The sequence below is a fragment of the Aricia agestis genome, chromosome 3, assembly GCF_905147365.1.
Source record: "Aricia agestis chromosome 3, ilAriAges1.1, whole genome shotgun sequence".
Classification (NCBI taxonomy): Eukaryota; Metazoa; Arthropoda; class Insecta; order Lepidoptera; family Lycaenidae; genus Aricia; species Aricia agestis.
In genome coordinates, this window is record NC_056408.1 from 19,559,540 (window position 1) to 19,578,401 (window position 18,862).

The window sequence follows — 18,862 nt, forward strand, 5'->3', positions numbered from 1 at the left end:
AAAAACTTAAAATTAGACGACCTTTCAGATTTCATATTGCTACAACTCGCTTTGAAAAAGTTCGACCGAGACACTATACGTGCGTTCGAAATGACGGAGCGTAATAACAAAATACCTACACTCGATAGTTTCATTTCTTTTATAAGAGATCAGTCTCGAATATTTCTTAATACACAAAATATTTCATATAATATTTCATCTCGTAATATCGGTAAACATAGTTCGAATAAACTACGAGGCGGTAATTCCGCTCCAAATCCGCAGTCGTACTTAACATGTTCAGAATCTATCAATAATAATAATAGTTTACTTAAATGTATGTGCAACAACATTGTGCACGATCACTTTTTTAAATGTCCCGCTTTTAATAACTTGACTCCGACCGCTCGATTTAAATATGTTAAGGATAATGAAGCTTGTGTTAATTGTTTAAGTTTAAAACATAAGATAAGCAATTGTTCAAGCACATCCAAGTGTCGTGTGTGTAACCAGCGTCACCATACATTACTGCATTTTAATAAAAATTCGCCGCGCAACATAAATAACAATCCAGTTTCTAGCGGTCAAGGTCATCGCGATAACGCTGCACCCGGGTGCACTGCGCCTAGTGATAGAAATTCCCAGCCGGAAGTATCTTTGTGTAGCACATTCGTCGCGCTGCCGGCGCGCACGCACGTGACCGCGCGGCAGACCACAAACAGTACTATACTTCTAGCCACCGCGCAAGCTATTGTTTACGATACGAGTGGATCACCGATAATCGTGCGTTGTTTACTAGATAGCGCGTCGCAAAGTAGTTTTATTACTTCCCATTGTTTCCGACGTCTCGGACTATGGAATAAAATGAAAAATTGTAATTTAATAGTTTCAGGAATCGGTGGCTCGGAAAAACCGTGTAAGGGTTCCGTAGATATTAGAATATATTCGCGCCTTAATAATAATATTAATTTTAATGTTTCCTCGCTTATAGTGGATAATATTACGGACATGTTGCCGAACGCTCATGTGGACGTATCCGCACTTACTCATCTCGAGAAATTGCCTCTCGCAGATTTAGATTTTGCGCTTCCGGGTAATATCGATATTTTGATCGGAGCTGCAGTATTCCCGCACTTACTGCTACCTAACATAGTACGCAGTGAGCAAGATAATTTACCTCCCGCTATTGAGACGGTTTTCGGTTATGTGATTATGGGCGCCGTGCCTACGTCACATAGTTCTCGTTATACTACGTCTTGCTGTTCTGTTCTTCAAGAAAATAACATTAATTCTCTCGTAAAGCGATTTTGGGAGCTTGAAGAGATTTCCGCGCCGCCCTCGATGAGTCATAAGGACCTCGAGTGTGAAGAACATTTCCGCGCTACTACTGTTCGCGATAACAGTGGTAGGTATATAGTCGCGTTACCATTTTGTGGTGACCCTTATTCGCTAGGCGATTCGTACGCCGTCGCTCTCAGACGTTTTCATTGTTTAGAACGAAAACTGAATTCGTCACCTAACTTACGCCGCGCTTATAATGACGTTATTCGTGACTACATCGATAAATATTTTTTGAGCCCAGTTGTGAGTGATAACGCTGACTGCGTTCCCGCATATTATATTCCGCATCACGGTGTAGTTCGCGAAGATAAAATATCCACTAAACTCCGCGTAGTTTTAGACGCTAGCTGTCGGACTACATCGGGCCAGTCTATCAATGATATTTTGCATACTGGACCGAATCTACAGGGTGATTTATTTAACATAATAATAAATTTTCGTCTTTTCAAAATTGCTTTGTCAGCTGATTGTCGACAAATGTTTCTTAATATAGGCGTTCACGAATCTGACCGTAGATTCCAGCGTATATTTTACCGCTTTAGTAATGATGAACCTATAACGGTTTACCAATTTAACCGCGTTTGTTTCGGACTTAGGTCCAGTCCATATCACGCCTAACGAGTTGTGCGTCAACTGATTGCTGATGAAGGTGATGATTTTCCCGCTGCTGCGTTAGCAGCTTCTAAGTCTTTATTTATGGACGATATCGTTTGTGGCGTTATAGACACTCCGCGCGCAATTTCGCTTTGTGAAGAGCTTATTCAGCTTTTCAAGCGAGGCCAATTTGATCTTGTCAAATGGACGAGTAATTCAAAGGCGGTTCTCGCACACTTATCTGATTCTCATAAGGCTTCACCGGACATTGAGTTCGATAAGTCCATTCCGCATAAGGTCCTTGGCTTGCGCTGGGACAGATCGCAAGATAGTTTTCGCTTTGACGTCGCACTGCCTGATGCGAAGTGTACCAAACGCATAATGCTGTCCACAATAGCTCGACTTTGGGACATAATGGGTTTTGTGGCTCCCACCATTTTGTACGCCAAGCTCTTGATAAAAGAGCTTTGGTTGGCAAAGTGTGAGTGGGATGACGCACCTCCTAAACATATAGTCGCAGCCTGGAAGCAGTTTTGCAGCGAGCTTCCCAAGCTCAATCAAATTATTATACCGCGTCACTTAGGATTAGTGGATGGATGCAGTGTTAATTTAATAGGTTTCGCTGACGCTAGCGAAAGCGCTTACGGCGGAGTAGTGTATATGCAAGTCCGCAATGGCTGTAACTATTCTGTGCAATTAGTTTGTGCCAAGTCTAAAGTCTCGCCAGTCAAAACCATTTCGATTGCAAGACTTGAATTGTGTGCAGCCCTTCTGCTGTCACAATGGGGATTGTCCATTTTTTTTTAATTTTGCTCATTACAAAAACATTTCGAGGAATAAGGTCAGTGATCGTTTTTCTGTATATAAACGAAAAAAATACCCATTAGTTACTTATATTTTTGAACAAATACGTTTAACCTTTGTTTGACCTTTAATGGCGTTAAATTAGCAATAAATTCGACCAACATTACGTTTCGAACCTTTGGTAAGCTTCTCGTATCAGCTTTCACATAATGAGAACTTGCATTTGACGAACCAGCCATTATAAATAAGATTGAAAGGAAATTTAAAACATATGCAGAGGTCGATTGGCGGCCGATGATGACGTCAGAGCGAAACTTTAAAAATTTATTGAGAAAAAACTAGCCAATGAATTTCAAAATTATTTAATTTATATTCTTAAAATACCCTTTTTTAACGAAAAAAAATATAAAAAGTACATGTGATTTTTTTTGGACAATGCCCATTGCTTCGCAAGGTCAAGGACACAGTTTCGGCCCACTACCCCATTAATAATATTTTCGCTTTCACTGACTCCAAGATAGTACTTGCTTGGATTTATTCTTCTCCGCATCGCTGGCAGACTTTTGTCGCCAATCGCATTACCAAACTTATAGAGTTTGTTCCCCCCACTTGTTTTAATCACGTCCCGGGTATTGAAAACCCCGCTGACTGCCTGTCTCGTGGAATCCCTCCAATGGCCCTTCTCGATCATCCCTTATGGAAACGTGGTCCACCCTGGATTAGCCATGATCCGTCAGAGTGGCCCATTGAACCCTATAGAGAGAATACAGAAGTTGAGGACGTACCCGAGCAAAAAATTGTCTCTCATCCCGTGGTCGTTGATGTTGCGCATTCCCCGTTTTATACACTCGCACAGCGCATATCATCTTGGTCTAAGTTGTTACGCGTCATCGTTTATGTCTGCAGGTTTCTTAGGAAACTACCTAAAGGAACTTTTGTTTCAATATCCGATCTGGAATACGCAGAACGCAAATTATTATTATCCGTACAGGCTGTTCATTTTAATAATGATATTCAAAGTTTAAAAAATAACTTACATGTTTCCCCCGCTCTTCTTAAACTTAAACCGTTTCTCGATGAGAACGGTATAATACGCGTCGGTGGTCGTTTGTCAAATTCAGACGAGCCTTATAACTATAAGCATCCGTGCATTCTTCCGCGTCATGATCATGTAGTCGATCTTCTTGTAGAATTTTATCACAAAAGGCATCTTCATGCCGGTCCAGAGCTACTTATGTCCTTACTCAGGCAAAAGTACTGGATTTTAGCTGCTCGGCGAACCATTCGCCAGATAATACATAAATGTAACACGTGTTTTAGATTTCGTCCGCGTCCAACTTATCCTCTTATGGCAGACCTTCCTAGCCAACGCGTGAACCAGGTAGATAAGGCGTTCACATTTACCGGTTGCGATTATGCTGGACCTCTACAGTACACTCCGATACGTGGTCGAGGTGTTAAAGGTCGTAAGGCTTGGTTATGCATATTCACATGCCTAACAACGCGCGCTACGCATATTGAGATTGCGACGGATTTGAGCACGGTGTCTTTTCTAGCCGCACTAAAACGTTTTCTTTCGCGCCGCGGCCCTATACAGTGCTTGTACTCTGATAACGGCACTTGTTTCGTGGGCGCTAATTCGTACTTACGCGATTTATATAAATTTCTAAATGAAGAATACCGCACACGTCTTCAAGACGAACTTTTGACCAATCACATTGATTGGAAATTTATTCCGCCTGCCTCTCCACATTTCGGGGGATGCTGGGAGAGCATGGTTAAGGTAATAAAAAGGCACCTCTTTAAGGTTATAGGTCAACAAATTCTTTCTTACGAGGAACTTTTAACTGTCCTCGCTCAAGTCGAGGCATTGATAAACTCGCGTCCGCTTACTACGTTGAGCAGCGATCCCGCTGAGCCTTCTGCTTTAACTCCTGCGCACTTCCTAAACACAGTGCCATTGTCGTCACTACCCGCTCCTGAAGCACATTCATCTAACATGCTTCAAAGACATACACTGCTCGACAAGCTCGTGCAGTCATTTTGGCGGCGCTGGCGTTTAGAGTACTTACATAAGCTGCAGACTAGATGTAAGTGGAGTAGTCCTGCTTCGCCTATACGGGAAGGAACGTTAGTTATTATCATTAATGACAATTCACCACCGCTTTCTTGGCCACTAGGTGTCATCGAAAAGTTACATACCGCTAAAGATGGTACAACTCGCGTTGTGAGTAAGACCGCGAAGGGAAGCTACGTGCGCCCTGTTGTACGTCTCTGTCCATTACCTACCCAGTGAGATCTAGTTGTAACCTAGATCTCCTTCCTTTAGTTTGTAGGTTAGTTATAATTCAGTAAATTGACGGTAATGCGGTAGTTTACTTACTTCAGAAATATACTACTATTTTTCAGTCTTTTTTAAAGGTAACCCTTTAAGGCCGGGGGAATGTTAGCGCCATCTGTATTCCGCTATTATGTCTTATACATTTTAATTCAAATTGAGCGATATTCCCCATCCTTTTCCACTGACGCCGTATGCACGCTACTGATTGGTCAAGACAAGTGGCGTGATCTGCAAGCTCCTGCGCTGACGAATCAACCCCCGAGGAGAATGCATTATGCATTGTCTCTTGAAAACCGTCGCTAGCCGCGTCCGCTCGCTCCTCGGGCGATATATCCGCTAATAACTTTAATCCTGTGCTTTTATCCGCATCGAGCGCGCTCGCTAATAACTATAAACTATAGATGAGTGATAGTGATTTGTGAAGTGCAGTAAAACCACATCCGAAGACAATTGAAGAAGAGACGAGGTCGGCGTCATCAACTCTCAGGTAGCGTGCTTTCTCCTTTTCCTTCTTCCAGCAATATCGCTCATATTAAGAGCTGGCGATTACCAGTTCTCCTTCGAAATACAGTCCACCTAAACCCTAAATTAATTATTTGCTTAATAAAGTAAAGACATTTCCGCAAATCGCCAGACACGGCCATATTAAAATCGGCCATCTTATCCCGACCGCACCATTTGGTAACGTCATTCTCACACACTAAACGTGGACCATATACAACGTCTGTGTAGTTAAGTTTTGACAGCACTAACGACTCAACAAGACGGATACGCATTTCTGTCGATAGATATGATCTTGCTCTGTATAGTATCTTGAGCCTGTAGAAGGAGTTACTAACCAGACTGGTTATATGTTCCTGAAACCGCAGATTACAATCCATTTGTAAACCCAGATTACGTGCCACATACACACGTTCAATGGGTGCACCATTCATAATCACAGGAGTAATAGGATTTAAATGTCTGATTTGTGTAACGGAGCCACAGATCAGATATTTTGATTTAGCAGGATTAAGACATAAACTGTTTTTTTGGGCCCACATCACTATGCTATTGAGATCCTCATTAAGTAATAAAATTGTTTTTTCAATATCACATGGCTTACAGGATATATAAATTTGAGTATCATCGGCATAGAAATCAAACTTACAATGCTTTATATGGTTTTTTAGATCTGCTATATATAGTATAAACAGCAAAGGGCCTAAATTCGAACCCTGTGGGACTCCATCCTCTACATCCAAACTCTCAGATAACACAACAGAACCATCACTAAGAGAGACCTGAACACACTGGCGACGATCACTGAGGTAACTATTAAACCATTTTATTGTAGCATCGTCAAAGCCATAATACCTTAATTTTGATAGCAATATATTTATGTTTATGGTATCAAATGCCCTCGTGAAATCCAATAGGACTAGCAGAGTGCATTGACCCCTGTCTTGAGCACACAAGATGTTATCAACATTAACGGTAACATTAAGCAACGTAGTCACTGTACTCCGACCTTTCCTAAAGCCCGATTGTGTCTCTGGTAATAAGTTATTCTTTTCCAGGTAGTCTGACAATTGCTCACACACCACCTTTTCCAAGATTTTGGAGAGGCAGGGCAGAATACTAATAGGCCGAAGATCCTTTATTGCAACCGGATTAGTGACTTTAGGTATAGGCTTTACTATAGCCTGCTTCCAGTGATGAGGATAAACACTAGTCTGGACAGATGTATTTATAATGCATTTAATTACCTCAAGAGAATTTATATAAGTCAAAATTATATCCATTACAAATTACTCCAACTCAATTATATGAGACTTATTTGGTTCAGTTTTAATATATATGTACCTACCTAAGAATAATTAAGTAAATTAAAATTGTAAGTTTAAATGTAGGTAGTTTATTTGGTATCAAATATGGTGAATGTGAAGTTATAAAATGCATTTTCATAACGTCCTTATCTTATCCTTATCTTATCTTTAAATACAACTGGATTTTACTAGTGTTCAGTTTCCTTAACGGAACTAGTTTTTGAAAAACGATCAAAAATAAATAAAACTTGATCTTAATCAAATCATCCAACACGAAGTAATCATTCACTTAAAGATCACTTTATTAAGAAAACAATTTTAATTAACCACAATATAAACTATTCATGCCAAACAATATATTATGTGACATTAGTTAACTTTGAATATTGTTTGCGTTAGAAATGTTGAAAGTTATCCATTAGCAAAACAATAATTGTGAAATGTTTCATGAATTTAATATCTACCTAATTATAATAACTTCTTTTAAGGCTTTTAAGTATGATATAAAATGAAAAGTGATTTGCGTAGTGTAATGCGCATCACTGTATAAAATATGTAATGTGGTGATCACTGTCGAAGAGTTGCCTCGACCAAGTGAAATGTGTAATGATGTTAAAATGTAATGTTCACTGTCGAAGAGTTGCCTCGACCAAGTGAAATGTGTAATGATGTTAAAATGTAATGTTCCCTGTCGAAGAGTTGAGTCGACCGAGTGAAATGTATAATGATGTTAACTGTGGTGCGTGGTAGTGTATTCTATTCAGTAACGTGTTTTTCGAATAACTTTTGTTGAAACTTTAAAACGATAAAATTATATTATTTCATATTACTAATTGTCAAATTCTAAATCAAATAAATTATAACAACTAACAAGGTTAATAGTGAGCGTAACCTGGGGGTTTCTTATCCCGCTTCTGAAGTTTAATAAAACTTCAGTCTCCAATAATTATAAATTTAATTTTCACTATCAGTAAATTCGATACTCAATTTGGGCAGAATAACAGTGTAGTATTTTAACCGAGTGCCCTTGTTCGTATCTGCTTCTCGAATGCCTGATCAACCCGACTGCCCATCTCTACCCCACCATTCGAACCCCCTACCACCTGCAACAAACGGGTGGTGGGATTCGAACGGTGTTGCCAGGTATATACTGGTATTGCCACACATAAAATAAAAATCATGACAATTGAATCATATTAATTAATGTTATTATTCACTACATGGATTGCTATCTTTCTTTTACATAGCTGTGGTTTTTCTGATTTTGCAAGATCATTGTAAATTGCATCACTTTTTTTCCATGTCATACCCTCACATATTTTATAAAAAATTCTTAACGTTATAATTTGTATTTTAAATTTAAATCGCTTCATTTGTAATCTCCGTTCTGATCGAGATCACCCACGGCTGCACTTCTACGCATTTGGTACTTCCCATATATGCTGCGGTTATAGTGGATGATCTCGGCAATTTCGGAACCGACCATAATTGTTCCGATGGCGCGTTCCAGGGTTCAAGGTTTGAGTTGGCCTATTTGGTGGATGCTCGAGGCCCCAATTCTTCGACGTGGCTGCTGTAAAGTTCGTGGCTGCCGTCAAATTTCATCCTGCCTGTTTTGGACCCTGGCCGCCGTCACTTCCTCTCCGAGCCGACTACGCCTCCACTCACAGCTAGGAGAGTACCAGCCTGGGACCGAAGGACCTTGTTTAACTAGGGCTCACGCCCTCACTACCGTATACTCTCAAGGGCAAAATATTAAATAATCTGGTAATATTAAAATTATAAACTTACTCTAATATATTTTTTGATCACGGGTCTCCGGGTTTCATTTCATTTTAAATCTTTAAGGACCCAGGGACCTACCCCGTGACAACGCCTACCCCAGCAAGTACAGGCTATTTTTGTCTCACAGACTGACCTGACTCTGGAGAAACTGGCAGACCTGGCCGACAAGGTCATTGAGATTGCCGGGCCAAGCAAAGTTTTTTCTTGCTCTTCGCCGGCCTCATCATTTTCTTCTACTGTGTTCAATACACTTCTGGCAAGGGTTGACGAGCTAAGTAAGCAGGTTGCTTCCTTAACTCACCAGAGGCCTGGACGTTCACGCAGCCGCAACGCATCTGCTGGTCGTCGCTCTCACACTTCGACACCTGGTGCTCCCGTAAAAATGTGTTGGTACCATAAAAAATTCAACACCAAGGCAGCCAAATGCATCCAACCTTGCAGCTGGTCAGCGCCGCAGGGAAATGGCAGCAACAGTCAGTAGAGGCGGCCACTGATTGTTTGGTAACAATCCCAGCCGCCAGACTAGACTCTTTGTCACTGATCAGAAGTCTAAGCACCAGTACCTCATCGACACTGGCTCAGACCTCTGCTGTTTCCCTCGGCGGCTTCTTAAAGATCGGTTTACTGATAATGAGTACAACCTCAGCGCTGCAAACGGTAGCTCAATCAAGACGTACGGAAATATTTCCATGCATCTGAACTTGGGCCTTCGTCGCTACTTCCATTGGAATTTTGTCATCGCTGACGTTAGTACTCCTATCATTGGTTCTGACTTTCTTAGTTACTATAACCTTTTGCCAGATTGCCGACTTAAGCGTCTTGTCGACGGGAATTCTAAATTATTTGTGTCTGCTGTCACGGCTCAGGTTTCACAGGACAGTGTCAAGGCTGTAGCCTGCAACGAATCAGTTTTTACACAGGTGTTCGCTGAGTTTCCTGAGATCATACGTCCTCCTGGCTTACCCCGAGTTGTGAAGCACAACACCGTCCATTTCATCCAAACTACTGATGGTCCTCCTGTATCGTATCGTCCTCGCCGTTTGGCTCCACACAAACTTATTTCTACCAAAAAGGAGTTTTAGGACATGATGAAATGCGGGATCGCAAGGCCATCTAAAAGTGAATGGGCCGCTCCTTTGCAGATGGTGCTCAAGAAGGATGGCTTGTGGCGACTACCGGGGCTTGAATCCCGGACAAGTATCCGGCTCGTCACATCAATGATTTTACGCACAATCTTTCTGGTGCCAAAATTTTCAGTACCCTCGACCTGGTGAAAGCCTATCATCAGATTCCCGTCTTTAAGGACGATATTCCGAAGACGGCCATCGTGACTCCGTTTGGCCTCTTCGAATTTCCTTACATGACCTTTGGTCTTCGTAATGCTGGTCAGACCTTTCAGAGATTTATCGATGAGGTCACACGGGGTCTCGATTTCTGTTTTCCATATATCGATGATATTTTGGTCTTTTCACCAGACGAGGTTACTCATAAGAAGCACCTACGCACTCTGTTTGGACGCCTCCAAGAATATGGAGTGATTTTAAACCCGTCCAAGTGCGTCCTTGGCGCCAGCGAGGTAGTGTTCTTCGGCTATTCCATTTGCGCCGATGGCACGCGCCCACCCCAGGACCGTATTCAGTCCCTGATAGATTTTAAGCCTCCTGAGGATGCCCAAGGAATGCGCAGGTTTCTTGGCATGCTCAATTACTACAGGCGTTTTATCCCTGACGCCGCAAAATTTCAGGCTCCGCTTATCGAGACTTTGGCCGCTACCAAGAGTAAGGGTTCCAAAGCATATCCCTGGACGCCTGAACTGCTGAAGAATTTCGAGGACTGTAAGAAAAGCCTTTCAGACGCGACAATCCTTCACCATCCTGTTGCTGATGCACCCTTAGGTTTGTTTACCGATGCATCAAGCCTTCATGTCGGTGCTTGCCTCCAACAGTTGGTTAACGGAAATTGGGTCCCACTTGCTTTCTTTAGCAAGAAGTTGACCCCTAAACAGTGTGAGTGGCCGGCTTATTACCGCGAACTTTTGGCCGTGTAATAAAATCATATCTCATTATCTAACCAATAATCAAGATACGAACCTTTTTGTAACAACTCTCGTATAGCTTGAATTCCATCATCCTTTACTTGAGCTCTTTTAAACTGTTCATGAAGACTGTTAATAGCCAACATTTGATAATTATCTCTGCTTAGCGCATCCACATGCCTCATTCTAGAACTGAGACGATGCTCAACTTTAAAATCGAATTGATCTAAGAAAAGTACCCATCTTTGGCTGATAAATCCTTTTTCTTTAAGGTTTGTTCGAATGCTTGACAGTCGGTAACAATTTTGAAATTAACAACATGCAAATAATGCCTCTAGCTCATAATTAGAATATTTTTGCTCTGCTTCATTAGTTCTCTTACTCATATTGTAATAAACTGGATGCCACCCGTCTTTATGTAACTGCAGCAGCACGGCTGCATATGCTTTACCAGAATTAAAAATCTTTAGTACAGGCTTTGAAGACAATTTACATTTTAAAGTGTTGAATGCTACACGTTCATTAGCACCAAAGTTAAAAGAACATTTTTTCTTTAATAAATCCGTTAAGGGCCTAGCTATTGAAGCATAATTATCAATGTATTTTCTAAAATAGTAGGTCAAACCCACAAACCTTTGTACTTGTTTAATATTTTTAGGTTCGGGAGGATACCTACACACTGCCTCAGTTTTGTCTGGGCTTGGTTGCACCTCACCATTCTTAATTAAATGTCCCAAATATTCTATTTGATGCTGCATAAGTTTAGCCTTTTTCCAATTTATTTCTAGACCATAGTCTGAAGCTATATTAAGTACTAATTCTAAGCGGTAAGCCGCTTCTTCTTCGCTTTTGGCTGGAATCAGAATATCATCGATGAAAATCAACACAATACCTTGACTTATAAGATCTCGGCAGATTACAGAAACAAATCTCATAAAGGTTTTTGGAGAAACGGACAATCCAAAGGGTGCCCTCAAAAATTCATACTGCCCATGATGAGTGACAAATTATGTATAGGGTATAGACTCTTCACTAACTTTCAAATGAAAGAACCCATTTTTCAAATCCAGTACACTAAATATGTTAGCGTCCTTAAGTTTATCTATAAGGTCTTCAATAATAGGTAGTGGAAACTCATCCTTTATAATTTTTTGGTTCAGTGCACGGTAATCAAAACACACCCGTGTCGATCCATCTCGCTTCCCTACCAGTACTACAGGCCTTCAATATTCAGAAAAACTTACCCGAATTATCTTCTTATCCAACCATTCCTTTATCTGTTCCTCCACAATTTCTTGCTCTTTGAGTGACAGCCTTCTAGGCCGCTGTGCCATAGGAATATCATCCTTAAGTACAAATTTTAATTGTATAGGAACTTCCTTTCGCTGTTGCGGGTTATAGGTCTCAATCAGCTTACACATATTTTGCCTAAGATGAGAGTTGGACATGAAACCTAAAACAGAATTAGTCATACACACATCATTAAGCATACACATCATCCATTCATCACACTGAGGGAAACATTTTACCACTCCATTTTTCATTATCATAGTTACATTATTTAAAAATTGCATCGTATGGTAAACAATCTTTACTAACGACATAAAACAGTACACAGTCATAGCACTTGTCGTCCATAATTATATCTAAATAACATTTTCCCACCGTCATCACCACTAACGATTGTCTCAATCCAGTTAAATTCAAACTCTTTGGCGTCATAGTCGGACGGTAGTATTATACAATTCCGATGAAATTAAATTGACGTCGCTTCCAGAATCAATCAAAGCTTCTATATTTTTCCCACGGAAAAATATAGAAGTAAAATAAATAGCAAAATATAAAAATATTTTGCTTATGTGTTTAGTGCTGCCAACTTCTCCAATCATAATATTTTGCTTTTCGCCGCCATGTTTCTGGCTGTCAACTTGACTTTGACGAACTTCAGGATTGAATCGTGACGTCTGCCCGAAGCGCTCCGATGTGTTCCGAACGTACCTTCGGCTTTGTCCATCCTTTTCTTCGTATAGTATCAGCCTCTTCGAATATGCGCCGAACTCGTTGCACTTAAAGCAATTTAAACCACGATTTTTGTTTGGACAATTGTATGACGCGTGATTTAGTTCTCCGCAATTGTAGCATCGTATTGGCTTTTTCTTCTGTAACTGCTTAGGTGATTCGGAATAATTTCGCTGCATGGCCATCTTGCTTTTGATAGTTTCGTATATTTTTATTTTTTCTTTTAGATCACCATACGACGTAACGCCATATAACATGCTTTTGTTTGATTCGATGTCTTGTATTCCTTTTATAATGTACTTTATAGCTACATAATTCGGCATTTTCCCTCTCTTGCCTAACTCTTTCATTACCAACATGTAATCTATGCAACTTTCGTTATCTTTTCTTTTTCTGCGACTCATTGTCTCGTGAATTGCCTTCACATCTACGCTGTCCGGAAATTCCTTACTTATAGCCGCTTTCGAATCGTCCCAAGATTTAAATGGCCGTTCTGCTCGCAACCACAGCGACGCATTTCCCGCTAATGATCTTCTAGCTACCAATAACTGTTGCAGCGGCGACCACCCAAATATTTTGCATTGTCTTTGAGCTACTGAATCCATCGTGCAGCAGGATATGTTGGATCTGTGCCGGTAAAAGTAGGCATTAAATCCGAAGTCATTTGTAACAGGCCGCCATTATTCCCGCGATCCGTACGGGCGTCCTCAAAATCTTCCTGTCGGCTTTTCCGCCGTTCCGTCGCGTCTTTTGGCATTTTCTCGTCGTTCCTCGTCAATCTAGATAGTGAAAATTAGTAATTCTTCGTCGTTGTACGTCCACCTTTACACTCCACGCGAACACGATTTACGCCACCACGAGGACGCCAATGTCCGATTTTCACTGTTTTCACCATTTTCAGTTGCACCTTTAATCCCGGACGAGCCCCCAAATTTTGTGGGAATTGAGGTGCAAGAAAAGATGTGATTTACTTAGATTTCACTTTTATTTAACTTCTTCAAAATAAACACGTCTTACTCGTCTTATATTATGTAAGTACATTTATTAACTAAAACAAATTACCAATCTTTTCATCGTCACTCTCTTGGTTTAACTGATGTTAAAGCAAAGCAGATGATAAAAAGAAAAAAAACAATACTTACACACTCTGAAACACTTACAATATAGTATATTAAAACAGTATAACTAACATACTCTGTCATTCTCAAATTTTTTCAATTAAAATATAATTTTGTTTTACAAAATATTTCAGTACAGTATACACAGATTTCAGTCACTACTTTAATCTGTCTATTCTGTCTTTCCTGATCCTTTTCTCTCATTTTACATAACTTTCTTTTCATCTCTTCATTTTGCTACATTAATTTCAACCGTTTCCTGTGTACATACTGTACAACTGAAACAAAATTTGGGGCTGACAACTTATAATTGTGCAGAAGGTGCGCTTACACTTTATATTTTCACCCCGTTAAATAATATCTGTTTTCAGTTTCAGATATCAGGAACAAGTAAATTAGCAAAATGATGACACGTTCTAATGTAGCCCGCCGGACAGAAGAACAACTCCGAGTTGCTCTCCAGGAGCTAAAGGACTCAAAGGAGCAATGTCAACGGCTACTTACTGAACGCGATGAGAATGAACAGGAAATGCTTTTAATTTTGCAAAAAAATGCTGATTTAAAATTAGAACTTAACAAATTAAGTCAACAATATGAACTTACCTGTGAGCGTAACATTGAACTACAAAGTGTTGTGGACAGTTTTGACAATTGCCGAGTGGAATATGAACAATGCCTAGAGGACACTTGTAATATTAAAAATAAGCTTCAGGATGCTCAGGAATATATTAAGTCTCTAGAGTGTGAACTTAATTCAAAAAAAATTGAACAAACAAAGTTTATATGATGAACTTCTGGGAAGTGTAAAGGACCTTTCAAAAAATAACTTAACTACCATTGACTTGACTGGTGATGACACAATAACGACTTGTCACACCATGAACAGTAAAAGGAAGATAAAAAAATATGTTAAAGTTAAAAAATGTATTAGAAAAACTGAAGAATGGCTACAAAAAAACCGAAAAATTATGAAGCAGCTTAAAAATTTATCAAAAAATAAACAAATAGTTAAAGATCAATTATTAGGCTGCTGTGAGGAGTTGGAACATACTAGGCTTAGCTACGAGGCTGATGTATGTAGCCTTCAGTCTGAAATTACAGAACTACATAGTTCCCTAACACAAATAAAAATTAAATATGAATTAGCGCAAAAAGAAATTGTCTGTCATATATCGGCTATGGATGGCTTAATAGAAATGGGACGCTACAATGAGGAACGAGTAAACTCTTTGCTCAATAACTGTCAGTGTCTCAGAAATGTAAATCATTCACAGCATGATCTTGACATTTCAGTTACCTGTTCAGAGGTAAAGGCTCATACTGAACCCTCAAAAAATAATTATAATAGGACCAATGCCCCAGTTAATATATACTGTGATGAAATAGGACATAGCGTTAGTGTACTTATGAATAAATTAAGTGTGGGTCAGCAAGTAATTAGCACTTGTTTGCCCGGGGCATCATTTGAACAAGTAATTAGCCGGGCAATAAATTCTGCTTGCTGTCCCAACACAACCATAGTTATCTTAGTCGGGAGAAGGGGAAAGATAAACAAAAAACAAATGACAGATTATATTAATACATTAAGTAGAAAAGAAAACGTTAGTCGACTTATTTTGTTTACCTTTCCTTATATAAAGAAATTGCCACACGAGAGTAAGGAAAATTATATTAGGTTTAAGCTGAACAGCCTACTATGTAGTGCAACAAATCAAAATTGTTTGGTATTAAGTAATACCTTACCACAAATAGATGTGGTGGACATTAATAATATTTTCAATTCTAGATTAGGTAATTTGACATATGATAAGTATTTCTTATCTAATTTTTTAACTCGACATTTAGCTAAATGGCTATACAATTTTATAGTTTTAAGACAAGCCAAAAAATTGGCTAAGCCGACCACTGCTTTTATTGAGCAGTGTTCTTATTCTAATCAATATATAACTGAGAGCTTGGAATATGTTCCAAATAATTTAAATTAGATTCTAGGACAACAGAGGCACACTCTAGCAGTATATTATTAAACAAAAATAATAATACTAATGCCTACCACCAACAACCTAGTAAGATTTCTAGACAAAATTGTAATTTTAATATAAACTTGGTGCATCAGAACTTACAGGGAAAAATAGGAAAAGAATTAGAAATTGAGTTATTTTTAAATGAATGTAACATTGACATTTTGTGTGTATCAGAACATTGGTTAAAAAATTATGAATTGTCATTTAATTATTCTGATCATCAGCTAGCAAGTTCGTTCAGTCGAGAGAATGCTATTAGGGTAGGGATATTCCGATACTAATAAATACGAGTAGGTACTCGATACTTTTGATTCGATACCAAGTATTTATTGTATCGAATCAATTTTGCGATACATAATCGGTATCGAAACAAAAATACTTGGTATCGAATCGAATCAGCAAAACAACCGAATACAATAAAAAAAACCGAGAACGCATCATACAGAACTAAGAGAGCAAAAACGAGGCAAAAACAGTCAGCTAATCAGGTTACCGAGTTACCGGTATTCGTCGCGTGGCGGCGTGAGTGACGCGTTGTCTCGCGCTGGGCTAGCCGAATTCGTCCGACTTCAGCCGAGCCCGCCCGAGCCGAAAGCGAGAGAAGAAAACACCCGCACCCGCTCGCAAATCATCTCGCCATACGTAGTATCTCTTCTTAGTCTGTGATCTCGCCATTCCGCGGTCCGCCATTGTGAAAGTGTTAAGTGATTGTTTACAAGTAATTTTATATTGTAATCATCAAATTCATCGGTTTATTCCAATGTTATCATGGCACCACCAAAATCTATAATATGGACACATTTTACCAAAACAAACGAAACAATTGCAAAATGTAAACAGTGTTTTAAGTTTGTGAAGTATTGTGGGAATACGTCGAATTTATTCAAGCATTCTAAAACTCATGGAATTTCTGTGGACAAAGGCAAATTACAGAAAAAAGAAAATAATAAGTCCAACGAAAGGTAGGATTCTAAACTTTTCTTTTTTTTTGCGATTGCTTTCCTAAGATGTTAAATAAAAAATCCTACCTACTCCTACCTATTTTATTTGTATAAAAAATAGTTTTGCAGCAGTGGTACTGTGATTGTCTTGTCTATATATTAATAATATATGAATAATAATAATTGATGACCGGTGATGAGATATTTCCTTTGTATAAATACGTATACGATTTAAACAATTTAAGGTTATGTGTTTGTTTTTGTTAGTGTAATAGTGTTGTTAAATGGCGGTAGTGTTGGAGTTGGTACTTGGTATTATCGATACTTTGAAGATTATCGATCTATCAAGTGTTAATTTTTGTTATTATGTTTCAGTTCAAAAAATACAATAGTGTTGGCCAACTCAAGGCATTTAATGGAAGATGATCAACCCCAAGCATCAACATCGAAAATTTCAGAAGATCGTGATGATTGCTCTAGTGTAACCACATTAACAAGTATGGACTCGGAGACTGCAAGGGAGCTATGTCTGAGCAATTCAATAAAGAATGCGTTTGAACGAATTTCATCTAATAAAGGTAAATAAATAGATATTTAATTAAATATTAGCAAAATAATATTAATACATATAGTATTAGTGTTAAAGAAAAAAATATAAATATTTAATTTAATATTACATGTATTAAAATTGAGTTTTATTTTTAGCTGGTGGTACGAAGTATAACAGAATTGTTCCAGCATTGATATTTTTTATCTGTCAAGATATGCGTCCATTTAATATAGTTGAAGGTGAAGGCTTTTTACGACTTGTAAAAGATCTGGAGCCTACTTTTAAAGTTCCTGGCGCAAAGTATTTAAAGAAAATGACTACCGAAAAGTACGAAGCTTGTATAACTATTTGTAAGTCCAAATTACCCAACATAGACAATTTCTGTTTAACGCTGGACATATGGACAGAGACAATGAATGAAGTAGGATTCATGGGCGTCACCATACATTTTGTAGAAAATGGTCAAATGTGTATGTATTATCTTGCAACTCGTGCATTAAAAGAGCGACATACAGCTGAATACATATCGGAAAACCTGCTGGATATTTTGAAAAAATGGAATATTCCACTTACCAACATTCGTGCTGCTGTATATGCAGATAATGCCAGTTCAATGTTGGCTGCCATACGAATGTCTTTAGGCGAAAAAAAACATTTACCGTGTTTTGCCCATACTATTAACCTTGTAGTTAAAGAGGCACTAAAGTTGCCCAGTGTTAAATCAGCTGTTATAAAAGTACGAGAAATTGTTAATTGGATAAAAAATAGTGTTGTGCAGTCGGATAAGCTACGAAAAATCCAAATGCGTAATAATGTTTCGGCAGGATCAGTTTTAAAACTTATTGCAGATGTAAGAACTAGGTGGAACTCAACTTTTTTTATGTTAGAGCGATTTCTAAAGTTAAGAAAGTAATATCAGAAATTGTAATTGAGAGTGTAGTGGCTCCAAATTTGCCAAGTGCAGTGGAAATGGAAACCTTGAATGAGCTTACAACTGTATTAAAGCCTTTTGAATATGTAACAAGAGAATCATCGGGCCAAAAGTATGTAACAATCTCCAAAATTATACCAATGCTTAATTGCTTAACTACAGAACTGAATAGTATCACTCCAAACTCCGCTATCGTTAAAGAATGTAAGGATGTTTTATTGAGAGAGCTGAAAAGGAGGTATGGGATGATTGAATTAAACGATCATGCAGCCATTGCAACAATTCTAGACCCAAGGTTTAAAAATCTGCATTTCCAAGACCCCTCTGCATGCGGAAGAGCTATTCAAAAACTTAGAACCATGGTTGTCGGACAACTAAGTAGCCCAAGTGAGTCAGAAGATGATGTCTCATCTACTGCACCACCTGAATACGATTTTTGGAAACATCATAAAGAGTTAGCACATGGGCACAAGAAGAAAAAAAAAATCCCATCAGGGAGATGAAGTTTCTCTTTATTTATCAAATCCAGTAGTTTCTCTTAAAAGCAACCCATTTGCAGAATGGGATGACATGAAGTTGGTGTTTCCTTGTC

At 38.9% G+C, this 18,862-nt stretch overlaps 2 protein-coding genes across 2 annotated transcripts; both read left to right on the plus strand.

The window, feature by feature from the left end:
* The first annotated feature begins 890 nt into the window (after positions 1–890).
* On the plus strand, positions 891–1,938 carry LOC121740552. The gene has a single exon (XM_042133290.1). The coding sequence runs from the start codon at positions 988–990 to the stop codon at positions 1,936–1,938; it is 951 nt and encodes a 316-aa protein (XP_041989224.1). The 5' UTR covers positions 891–987.
* Positions 1,939–17,218: 15,280 nt separating this feature from the next.
* On the plus strand, positions 17,219–18,523 carry LOC121725355 (E3 SUMO-protein ligase ZBED1-like). Its single transcript, XM_042112245.1, has 2 exons — positions 17,219–17,367; positions 17,495–18,523. Exons 1-2 carry the CDS (start codon positions 17,289–17,291, stop codon positions 18,250–18,252), a joined length of 837 nt encoding a protein of 278 aa, XP_041968179.1. The 5' UTR covers positions 17,219–17,288; the 3' UTR covers positions 18,253–18,523.
* Positions 18,524–18,862: the final 339 nt, after the last annotated feature.

Excerpts from the sequence above, each read along its gene's own strand:
- LOC121725355 (XM_042112245.1), top strand. The coding sequence starts at position 17,289 with ATGGACTCGGAGACTGCAAGGGAGCTATGTCTGAGCAATTCAATAAAG. Across the intron at positions 17,368-17,494 it reads ACGAATTTCATCTAATAAAG|CTGGTGGTACGAAGTATAAC; the intron begins GTAAATAAATAG and ends TTTTATTTTTAG.
- LOC121740552 (XM_042133290.1), top strand. The coding sequence starts at position 988 with ATGTTGCCGAACGCTCATGTGGACGTATCCGCACTTACTCATCTCGAG.